Source organism: Megascapheus bottae, chromosome 1 (assembly GCF_031878675.1).
Source record: "Megascapheus bottae isolate mThoBot1 chromosome 1, mThoBot2.hap1, whole genome shotgun sequence".
Taxonomy (NCBI): Eukaryota; Metazoa; Chordata; class Mammalia; order Rodentia; family Geomyidae; genus Megascapheus; species Megascapheus bottae.
The window spans coordinates 84,121,777-84,148,142 of record NC_143509.1 but is presented as its reverse complement, the minus strand read 5'-3'; the positions used below and the strand labels follow the sequence as shown (position 1 = coordinate 84,148,142).

Here is a 26,366-nt window from a genome sequence, read left to right as displayed (position 1 = left end):
GTAAATACTTAGTGGCCTTGAATAAAGATATAATATGCACTTAATGACAAAGCAACAGGAAAAATTAAAATTATTGAAAAGGTGGTCCTAACATAATTTGATATGATGTGTACAATCAGACATGATCACATTCAATTTAGTAAGCAAGTACACTTATCCTAATGCATAGTTTACATGTACTAGATTTAGTTTATTAGACTTACTAATATTATGCATTTTTTATATTTAAGTCTCCATAACAATTGAGTACCAAAATTTAAAAAAAAGAGGAAAACAAAATAAGAACAATGAATTCAGACTAAGGCTTATAGTAAGAATTAGATACTATTAGATTGATAAATAGAACTAACACACCAGTGCTAGGTCAATTTCTGCATTATTGACTGAGGTTAGGTGACTCCTAAGAGATAGGATTCACACATACTTGAAAATCAAGCACATTATCTCTAGTTGAAAGGCAGTAATTACTGTAATAAAGGAAGGGTGACCTTAGTTTAAACAAATGGATGCTTTTTGTTAAGTAAGCAGTTTACCAGAGCAGAGTCCTATGGATTTGCTAAAATTCTTCCACCTTGGTATATTTTCCATGGCAGGCTCTAAAAAAAACTAACAGTAAAGTCAGACTGGAGATGCATTATTTCTCCCCATATTATCAATGTTTAATAATAAATTGTATCTTTATCACTTAGACTTCCCTACAAAAGTGGGCAAGAAAAATGGATCAATCAATAAATACACACAGATATTCATGCATATATATACATACATATATATTATACATTTTAAAAGTACATTTATTAAGATTGTAGGTGAGAATTCCTTTGCCTCTTAAATTGTCAAAGCAAATTTCGCATTACTTTAATTTATGGACTTCAGCCTCAGTTAAAGACAATGAAGGTTATGAATAAATAAAATACTTTTTAATTTAAAATTAATTTCCAGCATTTGGTCAGGAACTTATGATGGTTAGAAGGCCAAGGTAATGTGAACAAGGTTGATAAATCTGAACCTTGCTGATGTTACCTACTCTGGGTAAGATCAAATCCTTTTAGGTATTTAAGCAACACCAAAATCCAGTTTTAATAGACAACAAATAAGGGCACACTAAAGTTATCAGCACAACCATGATCATTGAAGCACTGTTTTTGATAGCCAAGATAAGGGATCAGCCCAGATATCCCTGGGATGAATGGATCAAGAAATTGTGGCAATGGGTACCAAGACATGTGAAAGGGTATCAATGTATGTGAATTAATGCACCTTCTATCTGCTGAATATCATGTAACCCTTTAATTAATTACAATAAAAATATTAAAAAAATAAAAATATTGAGAAACAGTTAAAAAAAAAAGAAATTGTGGCATATATACACAGTGGAGTTCTGTGGTTTTCCCAGAAAGAATGTCAATGCCTCCTCATAAGGAAATGGAAAGATGGGGAAAATTACATTAAGTGAAGCAAGCCAAAGAAATATAGGCTGTATGGCTTCCCTCATTTGTAATAACTAGCAAAATGTATATAAATCTACAGGATGGTAAAAGACAAAAAAAGACATACACTTTAACATGATAAATTATATAGGACTCTAAGAATTCACACAGTGAGATCAAAGAAAGGCATAGGAGATGATCATAGAGGCTCAATATCTATGGATATATGATCATATAAAATGATGTTTATCTTTCTCCAAGAAATGGAAACAAGAGGTTCTTTGTTATTTTGCTCCTTTTCCCTCTTTTGGTTGCTGTTTCTGCTTCTGTACCTTTTGTCTTGTAATGAACTTTATCTGTTTGGATAAGGTAGTGGGGAGCATAGAAATGGTGAGACAAAGGGTGAATTAATTCATCAGTGATACTCAGTAGGAAACTATGTTGAAAATGAGCTGTACAAATTGTTAGGGAGGGGAGTCAGGACAGAAAAACGGAGAGAAAGTGAAGGAAGAGTTGATTCTGTTCAAAAAGAATTATATTTATTAACTGACTTATATAACTGTAATTACTCCATACATAAACTTTACAATTGAAAAGAAAGAAAAAGTTCCTCATTTTGATTTTCTGTTATTTAATTGTCATTGGACTGAAAAAAACCTCTTAATAATTATGAAGCCAGTCCACATTATTTTCTAGAGAAGAAAAATGAAAATATTTGTCTTATGAAGGATTTCTAAAATTTGTGTCTAGTTTTCTGACCTATCAGGTAAATGTAGATTGACTCATGATCATTACATAATGAAGCTTGAATTAGTAGAAAGTAGGTCACATGAAGTTAGTCTATTTCCTTTTCTTAACACCTTAATTGTACAAAGGAGTTTCAACTCAACATGTCAGTTTATGAGTACAGTGTATCTTGATCAGTGACACTGTCTCCACCAATTACATTTCTGAACATAACAAATAATTATAATGTGAAAATTTACTTTGTGCTAATTATTGTTCATTAATAAAAATATCCAAAATTTGTGTTGGATGTTAACTCTCATCAAACAGATGCATGAATATAATTCTGTGCAGTTAATCACTATTCTTTAATAAGAACAGACACCTGGTTTAGAGTCTTCTGAATATTTTTTTCTTTTTCTATTAATGTTTATTGGGTTACTATTTGATCAAAATAAATTGCTAGCCAGGCATGACAGTGAAGACTATCTACTTGGGAGGATATTCAAGTAAGTGTGCATCCATCATGGGGAAAGTCAGTCAGGTGTAAGGTGCTAACACAATATCAAAACAAAATATAATTAAAGGACTGATGTCTGACTCAAGCAATAGAGCACTTTCCTGACATGGACAAGGTCATATGTACAACTCCTAATATTTTCTCACCTCTCACAAAATTGCAGTTATATAAATTAGGTATTATTAATCTCATTCTATAAATAGAGAGCTTGCTTCTCTCAAGGCCACTTTATTACATGACTTTGATTAATGGAAACATAATCCATGCTTGTGGTTGGGTATCTAATAGAGATATTAAAGAAAATCCTTCATTTTATTTGAAGAACATAACAAAGCCCTATCCATAAAAAACTACTTAAAACAGACACAGAGATCAGGGTATCAGAATAGATAATTTGGAGGCATACAGGTGCATGTATGGCACTAGGATCAAGCTAAAGTTGCTACCAATGGGAAAATGTATGTTTTTTTAGATTATTTTTTATAGAAATTAAGTTACATTAAAAATACATTGTGGCTCACTCCTGCAATCCTAGCTACTCAGGAGGCTGAGATCTGACGACTGCAGTTCAAAGCCAGCTCAGGCACTGAAAATTGTGAGACTTATCTCTAATTAACCACTAGAAATCTGGAAGTGGCACTGTGTCTCAAGGGATAGGATGGTAGACTTGAGCTGAAGAGCTCAGGGACAGCACCCAGGCCCAGAGTTCAAGCCCCATGATCAAAAACAAAAACACAAACAAAACACAATAAATTGCAAAATAGACCTTAACATGTACTAAACTAATTAAAAGTCAAATCCATAAGACAAAATACTGTGAATTTAACTGCATGAAGATGGAAGGTCTTCTGTTTGCAATATCAAGGAGAAAGATAATGGATAAATAATGAAATTATTTTTTTACAATGGTTAAAATTCACCATGAATGGGCCGGGAGTTTGGCCTAGTGGTAGAGTGCTTGCCTAGCATGCATGAAGACCCAGGTTCGAGTCCTCGATGCCCCACATACATGGCAAAAAGCCGGAAGTGGTGCTGAGGCTCAAGTGGTAGAGTGCTAGCCTTGAGAAAGGCCAAGGACAGTGCTCAAGCCCTGAGCTCAAGCCCAGGACTGGAAAATAAAATAAAATAAAAAAAAATTCACCATGATTTTCTGGACACCAGCAGAAAAAGATCAAGGATTGTAAGAGAAAAATGAATGAAGTATATATCAAGTAATAGAAAAAGCGTCTAAGTGATTTCCCCAGCCACTACTCAGAGAAAAGAGACAAAGTGACATACAAAATACGAACATCCTTCAGTTAGATGGAAAGCCCATGAACCACTTGGAGTATAGAGTGTTGTACTCATTCTGGAAGGGAATTCAAGAAGTCTAATTAACCCCTCTATGAATAAAGAAGTATTTTTTGATCTAATTTAGAATTCACAATCCATGTTACCTCATGCATTGCATGTCTACAACAAAAAGTAATGAAGAATGCTCTCCAATGTTATATTGATATTGATACCATTAAACTCTTATGGTTATGTCATTTTTTTCTTCTTTATTTTTGCCAGTCCTGGGGTTTGAACTCAGGGCCTGGGCACTATGAACAATTTTTGCTCAAGGCTAGTTCTATGCCATGTGAGTCATAGTGTCATTTCTGGCCTTTTCTGTGTATGTGGTGCCAAGGAATCAAACCCACAGCTTCATACATGCTAGATGAGCACTCTACCACTAGGCTACAAGCTCAGGCCCAGTTATATCATTCAAAAAAAAAACAACAAAACTTGGAAACAATGACTTTGGAAGAATGATGAAAACATTGGAAGAAGTGCCCCAGTGTCTTAACTTATAAGAAAGAGTAACGTATAAGGAAGACCAGAAAGATGCCAGCATATTTCAGAACAGTATTGCTCATGATATCAAATGATATTTATACAGTTCCTGCTGAGTGTCTGCTCCGGGAAACTATTCTTTCAGTATAATGGGTTGTCGCTGTTAGTAGATAGCAGTCTTCAGAAAATTAAAAAACTTGTATTGTCCTTCCTGCCTTGTTTGGTAAACTTGAAGTAAGGTAATGTAGATATAGGAGCTTCTTTTTTACCTTTAAAGATTGGATATATTTAGTACAGTAAAAACATTACAGTTTGTATGTTTGGATATCTTGCTTGAAATCACTTCTGAAAAATATTGTTCTGATAATTTTGCTTTATTAAAATATTCTAATAGCTATTCCCTTTTAATAAACAAGTGTTCTATGTAAAAATAAAAGGAGTATGTTGTCTGAGTCTAAAGTTATGAATGCTAGTTAAGGGATCTTTTAAAGCATATATATATAATCAGAGATTTACTATATTTACCATTTATGAGCTTCCTCTGGGAAACATAAAGTTAAATTATTTTTTATTATTTTCCAGTTCAATTTTATTATCATGATATTGCATTCTCAGAGCTTCATTAACTTGGCAATGTGTTTAATGAATGTTAATTGATTCAAATAGTTTTTTTCCATCAGAAAAAAAATCATTGAGATGAACCATTCTATTTGGATAATATGGAACAGATTCTGAAATACACAAAGAACTGAATTTTTATTAGCATTTTATTCATGTATTATATGAATTTAAGGTAACATGACTATTTCATTCATTGTTTAAGAATAAATTACTTTTGTAAAGACCTAAAGTTTTAAGCAAGGACTAAATCCTAAGCACACATTCAATGCTTACTAGTCTACTTTTTCATTAGTAGTAGTTATGAATGACAGAGTACATTATTACTAAAATTATCATGATATTCATAGACGGATTATTAGGTTACAAACACTTCATACAAATATCAAAAAATAGAAAGAAATTTAATATATATGCACATAGAGTATGTCACTTGCAACATAAAATTACAAACCGTTATCATGTACATAGAATTTTGCAAGAGATTTTCTCGTGAAGGTATTGTTGGAAAACAGCTTGTCGGTATCTCACATAATGAAATTCTATGTGGCTGTCAGAAAGAATGACATCGCCCCATTTGTAAGGAAATGGAAAGACTTAGAAAAAAATCATATTAAGTGAAGTAAGCCAGACTCAAAGGAACATAAGCTCGATGGTTTCCCTCATTTGTCATAATCAGTAGAAACCTTGGGCTCTCCTAGAAGAGGGTTACAATAAAGCAAAACTTAGAAACATAGGCCATATAGTATGACACTAAATGAAAGGACCTCCAGGATATAGAAACAAAAGCCATATAATGAGTGATAGTTGTCCTTAATGTACTGTTATCTCTCATCTCTTTTGCTGTCCCTTGGTTATCTCATATTGTTACAGCATTTCACCAGGTTGTCTGATATATTGTATATATGTGTATTTGGTTATTTGAAATAGGATAGGGAAGAGGGGAAAACAAGATGAGGGGTGGGAGTGGGGGGAGGGAAATGGGGACCAAGACATGAGAAAGGATATCAATGTTTGTGAAATAATGCACCTTCCATCTGGTGAATATAATGTAACCCTTCTATTAATTACAATAAAATATATGGAAAAAATGAGATACAGACAGGAGAATTTCTAGCCACAGATGAGTTACCATTTGAGGATGAAGAAATCTGGGTTCACATATCTGGAAAATTGTGTTATATCCATAACTGTTATAATATCTAAAACTTTTAGTACTGTTTATGTAAATGAAGTTTAGGAATTGACAGCACTCTGAGAAGTTGTGAATAGTTACCATATTTTATATTTTTAATCTAGTAAAAATAAAGAAGGATAATTTTTTTTTGCCAGTCTTGGGCTTGGGCTTGAGCACTGTCCTTGGACTTTCTCAAGGCTAGACACTTGAGCCTCAGCACCACTTCCGACTTTTTTCTATGTATGTGGTACGGAGGAATCGAACGCGGGTATTCATGCATGCTAGGCAAGCACTCTACCACTAGGCCAAACTCCTGGCCCAAAGTAAGGATAATTTTAAAACCAACTAAAAAATTCCCTTGAATTTGGCAATACACAAATTACACCCATTGTAGCAGAACACAGTTAAAATGATCAAACGATTCCTCACCAGAAAATAATACGATATAAAAATAAACCATAGTTTATGTGCAGTTTACTTTATTCTTCTGGGCACCAGTATGATCCTAGCTACTAAACAGGCAAGAAGGCTGAGATCTGAAGATTACAGTTGGAAGCTAGCCATGGTGAACGAATTTGAAAGGAACTGGAGGTATGACCCAAGTGGTGTAGTGAAAACCTACGTAAGATCAAGAGACTCTCTGAGTTCAAGCTCCAATCAGTAGTAGTGCACCACACACACACACACACACACACACACACACACCCCAAAACAAAACAATTAAAAAAATTACTTTCTTTTTTACCTGCATTGGTTGATTGTGACAAGTTTCTTTAAGACAAATTTAAGTTCTATGGTATAAGTGACTGAAATGATTGATTTTGACCAGCCATTTCATTTGCTTTTTTGATACACAGGAAGAACCCCCTGTTACATCATTGTAAACATCTAATTCATGGGAGATGGTAGAAGCAGTGGGCAGTAATACTTGTTGAAAAGCCCATGCTTCTGTAATTTCATGGTGGCTTTGGTTTAACTTTTTTCCCTCAGCCTTCACTTGTTCACTTCCTTACTTCCAGACATCAGTAACATACCTTAATGTCTATTCAATTACTTTTTACAAAGCGAACACATTCATACTAACTCTTCCCTCGGAATTAAGTACTAGATAAATTTATTACTTTAAGACACAATTTTAATAACTAATTTTTTCTAGCAATTTTTCTGTTAAAATTTCAAGGGAGGTAATTGTCTAATTATTGGGTGAAATTGTGGATTTCTCTTTTCACAATAACTGTCATTAGTGGAGGTTTGAGATAGATAAACAAGAGAAGAGGACAAAGCTCAAAGGCCCTACCTGTATATTAAGGCTATGGTGAATGAGGTACCATATCACTAGTTATTGCAGAACAGTGTTCTGATTAAAGAGTGAATAGTCTGAATGCTTCTATTCTGAACATGTTCCCTAATGTGGAAAACCCTCTTCTAGAAATGGCAATTTAGCTCTGTAGAGTTTTTGTATGTTTCATTCAGTGTTTTTTAAGTTGAAAACATTGCAATTGTATTTGAATTTTAAATTGTATTTCATTTAAATTATATTTGATTCTTTTTGGATAAAAGATCATTTATTGTTTTTTTTCTGGCTAGATCTTTAAGAAACAAGTCATATCAATTGGAATGATCACTAAAATCACACCACCATCAAAAGCATCTTTAATAAGAAATAGGGCTCAGAAAACAGTTCTTTTAATTTTATTGTAACATAGTTGTGTCAATTTAGAGTAATTTTAACCTTCACTTTTATATCAGTTTTAGGAGGCTAATGTTAGCATTGCACATGAGATGCAGAATGACTCTATAATAAGTAAAGGAATTTGGTAGCTTCCTAAACTTAGTGTATATCATTAACTGTGGTATGTGTGTGTCTGTGTTTATTTATGTAATTCTATATGTATGGCTGCCTTATTTTATCTGCAAAATTAAGGTCTCATACTTGAGAAATGGATAAAGCATTATTAGTTTTCAATATTTTTATTGGAACTCACTGACTATCACTGGAATTAAAATCTATGATGGTACTACTGTGACTTCAATCTTTAAAATTGATTTTGGGAGAAGAAAGAGCCTTTTATGTAACAGTGGTTATGAAATGTACCATTTTTCGGTGACCTTTGTGTCCCACTTGTACAATCATTTATACTGAAATTCATTAGTCGGTTCTTAAAATGAAGCACTGAAGGCTATATAACTAAGCACGGGTTAATTGGATAACTGGGGTAATTTGAAGGTGAAGACATGCTGACTTTGCAATTATTAATAATACATGACTGCTATATTCCTATGAAAAGCAACTGGGAACAGAGTCTATAATGTCTGAATTTCTCTGTCAAATCAGAGAAATCTCTGTAATTTCACAGTCATTGTTTCTTCTTATACAAAAATAGAACAAAAAAAAACTTTGCAGAACTGTGGTGGCCAAGCAAACAGAGCTCCATGCTTTTGTAGATGTAAGCTATTACAGTGAATGTGAACAGGGGACATTTTAAACTTTAAGAATTAATAAATTAATTCCAAGTTCATTCTTTGACTGGGGAAACTCCAGCCTAACGGGGTGTTTGTTGCATATGGTGATACATATCTGTATTTCCAGATAAATGAGGTGGGAGAGGAGGGTTGGAATTTGAAATCAGTATGATGAAAATTAGCAAGACCTGTGGGACAACCATCTGGCCATGGTGTCATAGCCTTTAATCCTATCTACCATGGAAAGACAGGATTTTGAGTTGAGGTCAAAATGGGCAAAAGCATGAGACCCTATCTGAAAAATAAACAATAACAACAACCAAAAAGACGATGTGTGTGGCTTAAATGGTAGAGCATTTAGAAATCCAATGCTGGACAACCAATACTCTGTGGTCTGTCATTCAGGCTGGTTTACAACTCCCTGACCATGAAGTCAGGGAGTCTTCCTGCCTCAGCCTCTGCCACGAACCTTCACATCTGGCATTTAATACTCAATTTCTGGAGTCAATGAAATATGGCTCCTTTCCAAAGACATAATCAAATGGATTTTGGGGGGACTAGGATTTATTTATTCATTTTGCCAGTTCTGGGGCTTGAACTCAGGGGTCGAACACTGACCCTAAGCTTTTTTTTGCTCAAGCTAGAATATACCACGTGAGCCACAGCACCACTTCCAGACTTTTCTGTTTATGTAGTATGGAGGAATCAAACTCAGGTTTTCATGTATACTAGACAAGCATTCTACCTCTAAGCCACTTTCCCAGCGCAAGGGATTCTTTTTTTGTTGTTGTTATAATTTACTTTCTTAGTCTAGTAATTTTACTAGACATTTTACTCCTTTTAGAATTTGTAAACTTATTCATAAAACATCAAAAGTATGCATTTTATGGCACCCTATGTAGTTTGTTACAGGAATACATCGGATAATATCAAATCAGATTTAAGGCATGCAACCATAAAACATTTAGAATGCCTTCTGCCAGCCTTTGAAAAGTACACTCTATATTATCATGTACAGTGCCTTTCTTACAAAAATATCAGATTCTTCCCTGACAAAGGTCTGGGGAAGGCTCATTCACAACAACAAGAATCTGGGACTGTTTATATATCTTGCTTGATATGAATAAGATGCTTGGAGTGAATACGATGAAATTCATGTGTTAATGAGACCCTGGTTGAAACATGACAATGCCATATCTCATATCTGTTGAAATCTGTAAGGGGTTATGATAAAATTTATAAAAATAGAGAAGGCCTACTTGGTTTTATTCCTGCTTCTGAATTATTCTCAGAATGTTACACCTAAGTTTCAAATGTTGGGCTCCTCATAATCAAGTACATAGACAATATCTTCTGTCTGATAGCTACCTGGCTACCATACCTTAAAATTTGTCTCACCTCTGCTAAATTGGAGCTACTGAATTTCAATCCAACGTGTCATTATTAACTGGGGAATGTACAGGACCTTCAATGTGAAATTGTCCAGAGGACTGATGTAGAAAAATCTGAACACTTGTTATCTCCCTAGCCCTCTAGATTTCCCTTTCTAGAAAGAAGAGTCCTTTCTTCCATTGTATGAAGCTCAGGTAAAAACATGTTCTTGGCATGGTCAAAAATATGAAAACACATGACACTCTACACCAGAGCTCCTCATTATCTCTAGAAAAGGGACTGGATTCAAGCTCAATATGTCACAGGTGCACACCAAAATCAGGAAGAGGAGTAGAATGTGTCATAGATTTAGTAGACTGTGCTTTGCCAACAGAAACTTGGAAAATATTATTGGCAGTACTATTCTAAATGTGCTAAATCAGAAAAGAAGAAAAATGATTTTAAAGTGTCTTGATTTATTAATGTTACTTTATTTAATACAGATTTGGTATTCAAGGACTCCTTGGAGCAGCTGGAAATGGTTCTGGCTCTGTGCTTGTAACAACTGAAACTTAGACCCAAATAGTCTTTTCAGTAAATATGATTTAGATGCCAAAAATTCCTTGGCATACCAGAGAGGGAAGAATTCATGGGATTATCAAGCACTTGACATGTTGGGAAATCTAAAAATCAAGATTTTATTATGTGTAAAATAATGCAAAAAAGGACAGCAAAATCACAAGTGTGTGTTTCATATGATTATAGGGTGAAATAATAAGACCTTGACTATATTGTGTTAAGAAAAATACAAATTGTGAAGACAAATTTACTTGTATTTTTTCTTTGTTTTAAAAGATGAAAATTAGTAAAATTTAAACTATGCATGTGGCTTGCATCCATGGCATTTTATTTCTGCTTTGAAGTTATGGTGGGGATAATACAAATGTCTCTGTGAATTTAGAGCATACTTTCCATTCTCCAACTCTTCCTCAAAGGGCTTAGAAAATATTCACTGAAATAACACTAAGAAGTACTGGACACTCAAGAGAAATGCTCCTACATCTTTGAACAACACAACAGTGTTTTTTTTGTCTGTTGTGCAAAGTTGACGTTAAGAACTATCATGCACAGGTTAGTCTTGACTTAAGTGTGGGTAATAAGGAGAGGAGAAGTCAATGCCAAATGTAAGCAGTCAACTAACAAAGTAAATCTCTTATGAAGAAGGTGGTCCAGGGATATTCTGCTGTCAATAAATGGTCATACTTTCTTCTTCTTCTTCTTCTTCTTCTTCTTCTTCTTCTTCTTCTTCTTCTTCTTCTTCTTCTTCTTCTTCTTCTTCTTCTTCTTCTTCTTCTTCTTCATCTTCTTCTTCTTCTTCTTTTTTGTTGCTGTTGTTAGTCATATGTCTTGAACTCAGCCTGGGCACTGTCCCTGAGCTCCTCAGCATCAAGGCTAGTTGTTGGAGATAAGAGTCTCAGGTTCTTTTTGTGGCCCAGCTGGCTTTGAATCTTGATCCTCAGATCTCAACCTCCTGAGTAGCTAGGATGGCATGAGCCACCGAGCCTGGCAGTGGCCATACCTTCTTGATTGGGAACAGCCATGATTTAATATGATCTGATAAGACTATGAGGGTTTGCGTATAAAGACTTGACTTCATTTACATATTGCAAATGCATGGACTTTTGGCTCGTTACTAGATCATCCTCCATCATTGAGTTCATATGCTTAGAGAGGAGCCCTGAAATTTGAAGAGTGACTAATAGTTGCAAAAAAGTCTGTGCGATTCCATAGTAGCTATGGCCTATAATTTCCTTTATCTACCTTCTGAGAGAAGGTTCATTCATCAGGATGTCTGATGTAAAGAAAAACACAGACTATTAATATTACTCATACCTGGAGATCTTATTATATTTCATCAGTCAAGACTTTTATCTTAGACACATCTGTCAGAATGCCTAAAAATCTACCACAAATGCGCCTTGACAATTCTTGAATACATCATTGAATCAGCAATTTACAGGAGGGGCCAATATTCCCTCTGCATATTTCTTATGGCAACAGGCTCTTAGAATTGCCACTATATGAAGATTGTTATCTTTTTTTTCAGTCCAGGGGCTTGAACTCAGGGCCTGGGCACTATCTTAGGACACTTTTTGCTCAAGGCTAACACCCTGCCATTTGAGCCAGAGCACCACTTCTGCCTTTTTCTGAGTATGTACCAAGGAATCAAACTCAGAGCTTCATGCATGCTAGACAAACACTCTACCACTAGGCCATGCTCCTGGCCCTTTAGAATTGCCACTACATGTAACATAAAAAAATAAACTGACTACAATGTCTGGGGTGGGGAAGAATGAACTAACAGCATCAACAAAATAATCAAAACATCCAGGAAATATTTGTTCTTATCTTAGCTAAAATTATTTTTCTAATCTGTTAGAAGGAAATGCAGGATTTAGAGAATGACAGCAGTTACTGCTCACTAAATGAGGGAGAGATTTCAAGTTAAAGATTTTCAGATACAACTCAGCTGGGGGAAGTTAGCAGAGACACCAGCCGATTAAATGTAGCTATAATTGTGGCACATGCATTCTCTCCAAAGCAAGTGAACAATACCAGAATAACTTTTTTTTTTACTCACAGGTACAGTTTTAATGCACATTTACTATCATACTTTATAAATATATTAATATTAGATTTTATATTAATATATTAATATCTACTCTGTTTTTTTCCTTTGGGATCATGATTATGTTACTACCTCCCCCACACTTATCATCTTATGCCAACAGAGTGAAAACTCCATTTCTCTTGGAGTGTTATAAGAAGGAGATACAGTGCATACTTTCCTAATGGATGGAAGTTTCAGTGAATCTCACATAAGTTTAGAGGACTGCCTAGTATCTTTGTGAATTTAGGGAAGTCCAATCATATTTCTCCAATGTAAAAGACAAATAGCTGCTTCTTTATTTTTTTTCAAATATGATTGATATTGGCTGACTTCTGATTTGGGTGAAATACATCCCACAAATAGATGAATTATTCTTCCTTTTAGCTTAGTGACTTATAATACCAGTACTTTTATCTGTGACTCAGAGAAAGCAAATGCTGTCTTGCAGATCAGGGTACACAATCAAGCAGTCTCTGCTACTTGGGCTATTAACTTCAGGAAGGCCAATTGTGCAATTTTGCAAGTCTAGTAGAAGAGTAATAACAGACCTACTGTAAGGCTTTAGAGAAAAGTAATGACCTTTTGGCAAAAAAGTATCTTTTTGAAATCCTAATTTTGTCTTGCAAGTAGGAAGTCATAGCATTGGACCTCTGATCCAAGAAACCTGAGAAACCATACAATAAACTGAGTGATATCTGACCCTTTCAATTATAAAGCTAGGCATGCACAGTGACATAACCATACCAGGCTTTCTGATGCATGAAGGATAATTGAAAATGAATTGTGCAAATTTTAAAGAGAACAATTTTTTGTCCACTTTTTAAAAATAATTCATTTTATTTCATTACTCTGATGATGGAAGACAGTGTTAAAATAGCAAATTGCTGCCTTGGAAATGGAAAGGACTATAGTGAATAAAATATTTCTGAAGTGTGAAGCCTGAGTGGAATATTTCTTATATTTTTGTTTCACTTGTTACCATGACAAAACCTGCTTAATCACCCCAATACCTATAGGGCCAACCCACAAATGAAACAGTGGATTTTGTATGCAATATAAAAGCTTGACTCATCTCAACCAATAAATGAGGCATGGCAGCCCATCTACAATCCCAGATATAAAAGATCCCCAGGCAGAAACACAAATCCTTATCTCAAAATAACTAACACAATAAAGGGTTATAAGTATGGCTCAAGGTCTAGAGTGATTGCCTACTAAGTGATGAAATTAAACCTCAGTACCAGTAAAGAGGAAAAATGTATTATTAATGTGCATTATTTAAAAGCATAAAAAATTATCAGAAAAAATTATCCAAAATACCAAAAATGTGGTTATTTAAGGGAGAGGATTTCAAAGGTAGAGATATAGATACTTAATATTTTGCCTTAAAACTTTTGTTCTACTTAATTTTTGAAAATTATATGCATTAATTATTGTGACAATTATGAATATATGATTAGAATGAGCAAACTTAAAGTGCATAGAAGAATGGCTGATGTGCTTTTTTTTTTTTTGCCAGTCCTGGGCTTAAGCTCAGGGCCTGAGCATTGTCCTTGGATTTTACTCAAGTCTAGAGCTCTACCACTTAAGCCTTAGCACCACTTCCGGCTTTTTCTAAGTATGTGGTACCAAGGAATCAAACCTGGGAGTGCTGCTAGGCAAGCACTCTACCACTAGGCCAAACTCCTGGCCCCTGATGTGCTTTTTTACCCAAGTACATGTTAAGATAAAAAAAAGCTTAAACAAAATTACTTAAATTCAATATTCTGGAATTGGAAATATGCCATTAGTTTAAGAGTAGTTCTCTATGAGAATATTGAAGCTGACATCTTGCTATTAATATCAAGGTTTTCCTGAGAGGTAGGATTATAAAAACTCAGAGTTGTTGTATAAAAAAAAATACTTAAAAACTACTTGCAAACACAAAACAACAATAAGTGCTAGTTATTGCTATTAATATGATAAAAAATTCATTCTTTCCCAATGTGCAAGCTGCCAAAAGGAAAGAAGGACAAGGGGAAGAAGTGGGCTTTAGACAACAGCTTTCATAAAGAAACAGTAGGCCAAGGAAGTGGTGAATCCTCAAAGTGAGAAAAGGCCTAAGAACTTTGGCATTGGATAGGACATTCAACTCAATAGGGACCTCACGTGCAATTGCTTCCATTCAGTTTATCTCTGAGGACAAAAGATCTCTGGCCACGCTGGTGGAAGCTAGCAGGACCAATTACAGTCAAAGATATGATGAGATCTGCAGTCACTGGGGAGGCAATGTTCGGGGTCCAAAATCTGTGGATTAAATTGCCAGGCTGGAAGAGGTGAAAAGATGGCTAAGTAGCTGGGTCACTGAACTGGGTCAAGTGTGCAGTATTGATCCCTCTGTACATGAAGATAGTAAAGCTACTCTCCCTCAAAAAATAAAATAAAAATTCACATATATAAATGGAGCATTTTATTAGCTTTTACTGATGTATATATAAAATCAAAGTGTGTGCATTATACACTAAGCTATGAAGCTAGGAATGCAGGGGGAAAAACAATGTTACCATTTAGTTAGCTACTGAGATCTAAAATATAGTTTTGTATTTGTCTTCTTGTGTTCATATAGACAAACATACTAATGTGTCAAGAATACTTTTCACATATAAGATATATGTCTAACAATATTTTTTTCTTGTAAATAGAATTGTGTACAAAAACATGTTTCAGAATCTCCATTTGAAGCAACCTTGTAATTTTGGGAATTCTGTGGCTATATTTTGTGTGAATCAAAACAGAAATAACGTGTTTTTTTATTTTAGGTTTTGAATTTGCATATAGCACTTTCTAATAGAATACTATTAAGGCTAATTCTTGTTACTTTTTTGCCAGTCCTGGGGCTTGAACTCAGGGCCTGTGCATTCTCCTTGGGCTTTTCCCTCAAGGTTAGCACTCTGCCACTTGAGCCACAGCACCATTTCTAGTTTTTTTTTTTTTTTTTCCCCTATGTATGTGGTATTGAGGAATCAAACCTGGGTCTTCGTGCATGCAAGGCAGGCACTCCACCACTAGGCTAAACTCTTGGCCCTACAGGCTAATTCTTAAGACATACCTTTCCCCACTGTGGAGAAGGTTTCTATTTTTATTATATCATAATTAAAAAAATTGTTGTATGGAAAGAGGGATCAAGGATAGAAATTATTCATCATTTTCAACAGTCCACAGCAATTCACCGAATTATTTGATATGTATGAAACTGGATAAAGTTTAGTTTTCATTAATAATTACTATGTTCAAAATTGTAAAAATGTAATTGAGATGATTAGCTACCTTTTTAAATTTTAATTTATTTATTTTTATTGTAATGTATAGAGGGGTTACAGTTACATTCACCAGATAGTAGGTACATTACTCCTCATACATTCATACCCCTTCTCATGCTTTTGTCCCCATTTCTGTCCCCCAACCCCTTCCCAACCATCTTGTTTTCCCCCCTTACCATTTATTTCTTGAGTATTTACTTGCTGTTAAAAATTCAACATTTTCCTGTATGGTTGACTAAAATTTGCATGTAAAATATGTAAATTTCACATGGATTATGTGTATATTTCAGAAATGTGAGTATTCTTAGACACATTACATACATTCATATTTGTGAAATAACACATGTGCTTCTAGTAGTCAATAAACAATGTGTTTCTTCAGAAGTTTCTTGAAAAAGGGATTGATTTTTACATATTCATGCTCTTTGGGCTATATTTCTGATCCCATAAACCACGGATTTGAAACCCTTTCTAACTTGTTCTTGTGACAAAGGCTATATTCTGTGAACTGTTAAATAACCTCAGTATTTATGTCATGGTTGATTAAACAGGAAATGGTCTATTTCATTATAAATAATGCACAAGTCCACTTTAATAACAGACCATAATGCCACCTTAGAAATTGTTTTGCATTTATTGATCAGTAAGAGTACAACTGAAATATTTTTAAACCTTACAGGGCCTTATGCGACCGTATCTAAAGACACTAGAAAGAAAAATAATCAGTACATGCTTCTTCTCTGAACTCCACATTAGCATTTTTTCCTGGATCTCTCCACTAAATCATCTAAACAATTTAGATAAGAATGGTATGTGATATGTGTAGCAACTGTTATCATTTGTTGACTAGATCATTAATGAAAACATAAATTCACATAGATGACTTTAGACCCATGGTTTTCTGGCATGGGTCAATCTGGCAGTTATGATCCTGCATGACTTGAGGAACAGGCCGTGTCTTATAGTGATAAATTAGTGTGATGTGGAAATTATTCTCTTTCCATTCTCTCTTTCTATTAGAATATATAAACTGTTCAAAGGTATTTACTATGATATTTCCAAACATGTATATAAAGAGCTTTGATCAAAGCTACTCTTTGATCAACATTTCTTATAATTATACTATATTTAATGTTTTAAAAAGAGGATGGGAAATATGACTTTTAATACCATGGTGACGTAATTGTTTCATACTTTCATATGTATATAGCCATATATATACATATATTTATGTACTCAGATAATGTTAGGGAAGAAAGTTTGCTAAATGTGTTTACTTCTTACAGTGTTCTTGCTGCTGAACTCCTAATGTATTATAGATGATTTATATTAAGTATATGAAACTGGTTCTGAACATAAAGTCCGTATTACTTTCCTCTGAACTAAATGTTCTGGGATGAACTTTAGATTTTGTTCACTCAATAGTCTGAGGGCTTAAGAAAGACCTCACATGCACACACACACACACACACACACACACACACACACACACACACACACACACGGAAACAGGTCAGAAGGTAATTTCAGGTAATACTTTGAACAATTCCTGAAATTTAGAGCCAATTGAGTTCTTTCTTAATACAGTTATCAAGAAGCCAAAATATTCTATTTCATTTTTCTCATTAATAAAAGTGGAGGTATTAATGAATAAAGTTATAGTAAACATGAGAAATAAGCCAGACATAGCACCACATTTAATTTATACAGGATAAAAGAAGCTCCACAAATGTCACTATAAACCTCAGTTGCTTAATGTAATTCTGAAAGCAGTCAGTACTTGGTGTTTAATAAATAATAATGACTATTTAAAAAAAGAAGAAGCTCCACAAAAAAGTCCCTGAAACAAATGATGTGGAATAAATGTTTTTTTTGTACTAGAATATCAAAATGTTATAGACTCAGGAAACAATATCACTCTGAGGTTGGCCTTTTAATCCCTCTGCAATGAATTATATTCCTTTAGTTAACTCTCTTGTACAATGTAAAGATAATATTAGAGGTTTATTACCTTACAATAACTCATCTAATGATATAGTTTATAACTGAAATCTGACTTCTGATTAACCCAAAAGGGGGAATAAATAGAATTAGAAAATAATAATGTAACACTTAGTCTTATATACCATTATATAAACTCTCTTAATGCAACGGCCCAAGATAATTGTGTGTTGGTTTCATATACTTTCTGTGAAATCCATAGGAGACAAAGAACTACTCCTATTAATATATCTAAACAGCGCAGCTTGCTTAGATTGGGTGAGCACAAGCCAATAGAACAAGTGCTTTGTCAAAGAGGAGATCCTTAAGACAACACTATCTTGAATTTCTTTTATAATATGGAATCTTTTGGTGTATTTTGTACTAGGATAATATTGACAATTCTGTTCTAACTTTAGACTGGAAAATGCACCAGACAAACTTTGTTACCATCTTACCTCAAGAATTTCCAGTTTCTTGAAAAATGATTAAAAGAATGAGAATTGCATAACTTGACTAATAGAGAAATACAGTATTAAACTTGGTTTTCAAAGTTGCTATTAGAGAAGAAATACTGGGAGAAAATTAGGGAGGGAGTGACTCCCTCCCTGACTTATGTAACTGTAACTCCTCTGTACAACATCTTTACAATAATATTTAAAATTAAAAATAAAGTTGTTATCAATTTTAAGATTATTTCAATATGTAAAACCCAAGATTGGGTAAAAGGGGAGAGAAATATTTCTGTGAAGACAGGAAAGGATGATTTTACATATTAGTTTATTATTTTATCTCAAGTGTAATGTGTCCATTAGATCACTTTCTTTTTAGTACAGTTGTCTGTTCAATTGTAGTGGCCTGGACTAGTCCACCATTATTTTCATGATTTTTTAACTCCCATCTCTCACCCAGACCAACTATCCAAATCTTGAAACAGCAAAAGCTATGGTGAACCTTGTTAACAAGGACTAATGAAAAGGATATAATTAATTAATAATATTACACAAGATCCCTATTTCATCTTTCTCCAATCGTGTCTTCTATTCTCTATCCTTATCTAAAGTTTCAAATCAGAGAGTTAGAAGCATAATTTATATGGTTATATTTAGAACTGTACTGAAAAGGCTATTGGTAAAACACTGGCATAGTTTCAAATCAATCATCTTAGAAATTAATGTAAATTATTCTTTACTCATTCACTTAATTTGTTATTTGTTATTTGAATGCTAATGTAACATGCATTTACTTCAGAGGTGGTTGAGGAAAAAAAAAAGAGGCAAAAAAAAATCAAAAGCTATGTTAGCCATTAAAAATTGCTTTATCCTTAAAAGTTTGCTTTCTGTTACTTGTAAGGCTACATGTATGACAACACCAAAGAGATCATGTAGAAACCAACTTACCTGCTGTTGATCTTACTTTTATTATTATTTTTTTCCCTGAGAGCAATTAAGTCAAACATAAAAATCTCCAAGAAAAACAAAATGTATCCTTCTAAATAGGCTAGTAGTAACAGAGTTTCAGATTCCTCTTTCTTGAAACACAAGCAAACAACAAGTGGCAATGCGGTTTTCATGTGCCATTTCTATTTCTGAAATAGTTTACTTTTTGCACATGGCCTAGCGACAGAATGAAGTCTGGAACATGAGAACGGAGGAGAAGTAGTGGCTGTTAGCTGGGGACAGGGAGGGGTTAGATCATTTTAGACAGGTGGCTGAGGACGGATGGAGGCGGAGGGGATCTCTGGAGGAAGAGAGTATTTGGGAAAAGAAAAGACTCTACCTGTATAGCCCAGCGAATTGTCATCATTATCGGAGGTGGGGATTGGCGTCCCGTTGTCTTTGCCCCTCTCTGGGTCTTCAGGGTCTGTCGGAAACAACACCAGAGCTGCTGATGGGGTCACAGTAGTAACAGTAGTTGCCATTTCGATCACAGCATGTCCAGACACAAGTAAATCCACATGTGACAAAAAAACACACAAGGACAACACACAACACACTTCTTCCTCGCCCCTCCTGCGGCACACTAAGCCCTGGGAAGGTCTCAGCATCATGGTTTAGAGTTTTATTTCTTTCTTCCCCTTAATTTCCCTAATTCTCTGCTCTCTGCCTGCACCTTTGCCTGCACTTCAAAGCTGGCGGAGGGCTCTGACTGCCCTCTGTGAGGCCGCCTGCACGACTGAGGGGCCATATGGAGGAGGGAGAGGGCAGGGTGGCTGAATGCTAGCATTGCTAATTTCCTACCTTATTGTTAATCAAAGCTATTGACTCCGATCACTGCCATCATCGCTTCATCTCCTGGCAATTACAGACTCCGGGGGATTGTACCTCAGAGGAGAGGGGGAGGTGAGGGAAGGGAGGAGAATAAGATCTTGTCAACGAAGAGAGAGGGTGATAAAAATGGTCCCTCTCTTTGCTGAGAAGCAGCAAAGGAAATGGTGCAACATTCTATCTTTCAGAAGACAACTCTTGCTCATCTTAATGAACTGAGGAAAAATTATTGAAATGAGCACAGGAGGAAAAGAGCATGTCACTTAGAGTGTTTTGTTTTAAGCATAAATGTTACAGCCCTCTATTTAGGGATTGGTGTTTTCCCATTTCCCCAATAAAGATATTATGTGTATGCTTGTTCAAATTGCAGTCATTTTCCTATGGGGATTTTTTTAAGAGATGAAGGCTGAGCCTAGCATTCAGTCGACTCCCATCTCCACTGGCTATGATGCCATGGCTGGATGGAGACAGGACACCACTGTCTCCATCCACACACAGTCCCATGTGTGCTTGATAAACTTGAACAGGATTTATAGCTTCTCTGCTGATAAGCAGACACGGAAACAATAAAAACTACCAGTGTACCTCCTAAGTCGAGTAACGGATGGAGTCATATAGGTCACTGAAGTTGCAGTGTACTGCAAGCTTTTGATCACTTTAACCAGAATCTACAGAAGGTTTCTCAGAAGGGTTAGCAGCAGGAAGGCACAGCTGTTTACTTCAGAAAGAAAGCCTGACACTTTATGAATGAAGCAGCCGGTATTCACAGGTAGCGTCCCTCCAGGAACGTCACAGGCATCATTAATTTTGTGTTTTGCTATGTTGACACACTGTGTCTTAGACACAGCTATTCAGGAATGATTCAGGGATGTTTTAAAATGAATGAAAAGTCATATAAATGCATCTTTGTGGTGCTTCTTGTATGTGGCAAGTTTGAGAGACAAGTATGTCATTATGCCTTTTGCCTACTTGAGAATGTCATAGAATGAACTGGATGTGGCTAAAATGGAAACTAAAGAGTTCAGATCAGCGTAGACTAAATAGGAAAACAATCTGAGTCCTTGCTTCATTCAAACTTACCTCTCTAGCTATGGTTTTTTTCTGTTTATTTTTATGGTTGACTTTGATTTTTATGGTATAAAAATGAGAACAATTCTGAAATTTAAAAATTCTTGTTTATGTTGTTTAAGTCAGTTTTAAGTCTCATCTGCTAAAGAGAATGGAGGCAGATGTGTGTGTGTGTGTGTGTGTGTGTGTGTATGTGGGTGTGTATGCAATTTAAGGAAGAGTTGGCTACTAAAGTATTTGACTATAAACTAGGTAACCATGTTCCTAAGGTCAGTTAGGAGACTGACAGAAAGAAATGAAAAGAATTTTCTTGTTCACATCAATTTAAAGGGATTTTTGAAGGAGATAACCCTTATTTCTTTTCAATCTTGTTTTAAAATATGTCGACACATGTTTTCTCATACATATAAGCTAAATACAAGATACAACAGGATGTGATAACTTGTACAGGTTTGTAGGCATTGACACACAAACATTGAGACTAAAGGAATATACTCTTGGGGGGGGGGAACCAAAGGCATAATTCCTTGAGCATTTAAAGTGTTGTTTATTAAAGCAAATTTCAGGAACTAAAAGCATGGGTGTTTTTATAATTGTTGTTGTTTTGGGTCATGGTGTTTGCTTTTGCTTTGCTTTGTTTTAAGTCTTTTTTATGGAGGAAGTAGAAGGGTGCAGACTTGAAAGGAGAAAGGGGGAACAAAATGCCATCATTGTACAAAGGAGACCCTATGTAGAAAATGACCTGTGCAACCTGTGGGCAGGGACAAGAGGGGGAAGTAACAGAAGGGTTGACATTGTCCAGAATGAAATATAGTCACCACCTCACTTATAAGTCAGTAATCCCTCTGTAGATCACCATAATGATAACAATAAAGTTCAATTAAAAATAATGTATGAATGGATGGGTATATCAATCTGAATCCCCCTTGTACTATTCCTATGTTAATATAAGCAATAAACTTTACATTTTATTTTTGGATTAATTTATCTTTCAGTAGCAAATGCAGATTGTCAGTGAAAGCCCTACTTTTAATTTATGAATTTTTTGTTTATTTAAAGTGAACATACACATATCTAATCACCCTATTAACATAGAATACAAACGTCTTTGAATCTAATAATAGTAACTTGTGTGCAGTTTTTTTCAGTTATTAAAAATATGAGTCCATATATATCCATAATATAACTAAATTTGGTTGTTGCTACTACATTGAATTGCCTTGGAATATGGTTTGCAACCTTCATTTTCAAAGCCTTCTTGAGACTGATGGTACTGTAGAAACAATGGAGATAAGAACAGTGAGTTCCCTCTCATTAGAAAGGAAAGGCCTATCTATTTAAGGGAGATTTCTCCTATCTCTAACTTACTTAACCCTAAGTTGCTTTTTATTTCTACCTATCCTGCTTTTACCTCCTTTTTAGGCTCAGAACAGAATAGAGTTTGCATTAAATCAATGAATTTTACCATATCTATAAGACACATTTTGTCTACCTCCAGCTGTCTTTAGTTAATGATATTCAGGCCATAAAGGAAACAAAAGGTGCCATTTTTACTAATGCTACCATTTTTTTTTCTTTCTTTTCTTTCTTGTCAAAATATAACAAGATACCATGAACTCACTGCCACCTGACTCACTATTAAGCAGATGGAGGACAATTTCAGAGTCCCATTGTTATTTACTTACGTTTTTGTTAAATAGTATTGATTTTTTTTTCTTTTGAGCCGTGGACTAGAAGATAATGTGGCGAGAGCCTATTTTATTTTGACCATATTTGAAGGCCTTTTTACATCCAAATTCCAGATTCAGGGCCATGTAGCCTGGATTGAAGTAGGTGTAGCTGTAATGGGTAAAAGCCCTCAAGAAATTCATTGCCAATGCAGGTGCTGGTCTCATGGTTCTCATCACATTAGATATTTAATTTAATTTCCCAGGCCCAGGTACTTGTCGATTACCTACCTACCTACCTACCTACCTACCTACCTACCTACCTACCTTAACTTGAATCAAAGACAATGAATTAATGAAGAAAGAGCAGCTAAAAAATGTAAACTTTATTTAAGTGGTATATTTAGAATTTGAACAAACCCCAAATGGAAAAAACAAAAACAAAAACAACCCCCCCTCTTTTTTCCACTTTCTGCAACAGTATCAGATGTAAGAGAAATAAAAATGCTATAAATTAACCCAAATATTGTTGCATCCACTCCACCCCACATATCCATAAATCATGTGAATCCTTTTTATAATCACAAAATAGAAGTCTTGGCACACACATGTATTCACATGTGTGTGCATACACACTATTAAATATGTGAATCTGGAAATCAGTCAGATGGATAATCACAACTTTCTATCAGAAATGAGCCTCTTGTGAAGCTAGTAGCCACAGATCCTTCAGTGCTTAGGTCCCAGCATTTTTTGGTTTCTTGTGGTGCAACCAGATAAAATCTGCCCTTAGCAATTATCAAGAATACATACCCCCAGGTTAATTCCAGTCACCATTCTATATGTATTAGACAGAAGACTGACCTGTGTTATGAGATCTGTTGGTCTTCTTATTTAATCGAAATTCTGTATTCTTTGGACATGCAATCCTCCACCAAAAGCTAGTTAGACAAGAATGGTTGAGGATTCATCTTTTTGACATGCAATCCTCAACCAAGATCTAGTTAGATATATCAAATGGCTGACAAACTAGATAGTTCATAATATAATATCACAGATTATCTGCCAAAAAGAGAATTATATGTATATCTGTACATAAATTATGTAACAGTATACTCTTTAGTGGGCATATAAGCAGTCAGCAGTGTACTCAGTGATTAAACTTAGTATCACCAGTAGTGGATGAATGAGAGTAGGAAGTCAACCATGTGATACAGTATACAATATATCTCCTGAAGCCATCCTGCAAACAATGCTTGATCTGAATTCAATGAAGAGTTGAGATCTACTCTGTTTACAAAAAAAATAAAATAACAGTATCCCATGTTTTAGAAAATACATGTGAAACAAGTTTTGATATGTTTGAAATATTTTTTAATTTTCAAATGACTGGAGAGAAATTTCTTGAGAGAAGCCAGAGTCTCTTTGTTAACAATTACTCAAATATACTATGGACCATGAGAGCTTGTTTAGAGGTCTAGCAGAGGATTGCAGCTACTGGTCTACCTTTGACTAATGACAATGGTCACCTTCTATCAGGAAAAGTTGTCTCCTTTCACCAGGCCCTTAGCTTCCAGAGGGTTGTATATGGAGAGGCATATGTGAAAGGGACACCTGACTAGCCATCCAGATTAGCTGAATCAACCCTGTTGATTAATGGGGTGACATTAAAGTCACCCTCACATCCAACAAAATGTATTATGAAAACACTCAAAAAAATTAAAGGACACGGGGTAGGGAGTTTGGCCTAGTGGTAGAGTGCTTGCCTAGCATGCACGAAGACCTGGGTTTGATTCCTTGGTACCACATACATAGCAAAAAGCCAGAAGTGGTGCTGTGGCTCAAGTGGTAGAGCCCTAGCCTTCAGAAAATCCAGGGACAGTGCTCAGGCCCTGAGCCCAAGCCAGGACTGGCAAAATAAAATAAAATAAAATAAAGGACACGAAGAAAGACTGAGTGGGTCCAAATATTTCTCTGCATTGTGCTGCAAAACTGCATGCAACTAAGTTTCTCTTGCAACTGGTGATATGATTGAAATAGCTAGTAATAATATTTTCAGTGTATAGACTCATACATGAAAAATGGTGTAAAGGTCTAAGACAAAACCTGCAACATCAGTTTGAACCTTTAGTTATTTAATTTTTCATTTGGTTTGGTATGTCATAGTTCAAAACTTTAAGATTCACAAACACTCCTTCTGTCTGCTTCTACACTTCTTTCTGTCATATTCAGTTCTGAAAATAGACATTAGTACAAAAATATTTCTTCCAACCCCCCCACAGTACATTTTCAAGCTGATTTCTTCATAGATTTACATTATCAGTGTGTAGAGCTTTAGCATTAATTGACATTTTGAAGTTGACCATTAATAAAAGATTAGGGAAAAGCAAATGAATATAAACTACTATCAATATGAGAATTGTGTTGTACAAATTGGATCAATTCTCACTGATTCTTTCCTACTAATCAAGAGGAATGCAGGGAATGGATCCTTTAAATGGAGTACTGAGAACATTTAATTAGAAATAGGCAATGAATTTTAAAAGTAAGTACCAAAACTATGTAAAGATTGAAACTTGCACTGGACATTGTAAAATATCTAATTTTAAAACAGTAAGAAAAGTCAACCTTAGTGATCTCTATATCTCTTTCAAAGACACAGTATAGAAGAGATGACATGGTGACAATTCATGTGGATAATTCTAAAAACTGAGTTTAGATATAATGAACCAAAATGTTATAATTGATATACAATTTATATTAAGATAAAATTTTTGGTGTCTGAATGGTTCATCTAAAACTTAAAATAAAGTTCTTAATAACACTGTTGAGAAGAGAAGCATTCAAGGAAGTTTGTTCTTTTGTATTAAGTAACTTAATCTTAATAAGTGTCCTTTGTGATTTTAGTAACGCATAAAAAAGCAAGTTACCTAAGTGAGCTCAAAATTCATGTTACTGCTTTACTAATTTAGTTAAATAGATGACTATATGAAACAAAAGTGAAGAATACTGTACTGTCTAGTCACAAATAATATTTACAGAAATTTAAAATTCATCTTACACATAACTATCAATATAGTCACTCCAGTGTGATTTGTTTATGGTTCTGTTATGATTGTAACTGTTACTATATCTTTCTAATACATGCTCTTGATTTTTAGATACCAAAACTTAAGCTTCTGGGTTTTTTTTTGTCATCCATTATGCAACTAGGAAACAGTGGATTTGAAAATTGATTTTAGATGATTTCTGACTCCAAGGTAGTACTACTGTTTTTATTCTTTGTTTGCTTTT

General features: G+C 34.8%; 1 protein-coding gene across 1 annotated transcript in view; it reads right to left on the bottom strand.

Annotated features, from left to right (window-relative positions):
* The window catches only part of Robo1 (roundabout guidance receptor 1), a 426,986-nt gene extending 406,995 nt beyond the window's left edge, over positions 1-19,991 (bottom strand). The window contains exon 1 of the mRNA XM_090331140.1: positions 19,850-19,991. Within this exon, the coding sequence (XP_090187266.1) occupies positions 19,850-19,991 (142 nt within the window). The remainder of the gene's footprint in view (positions 1-19,849) is intronic.
* Between the last annotated feature and the right edge of the window lie 6,375 nt (positions 19,992-26,366).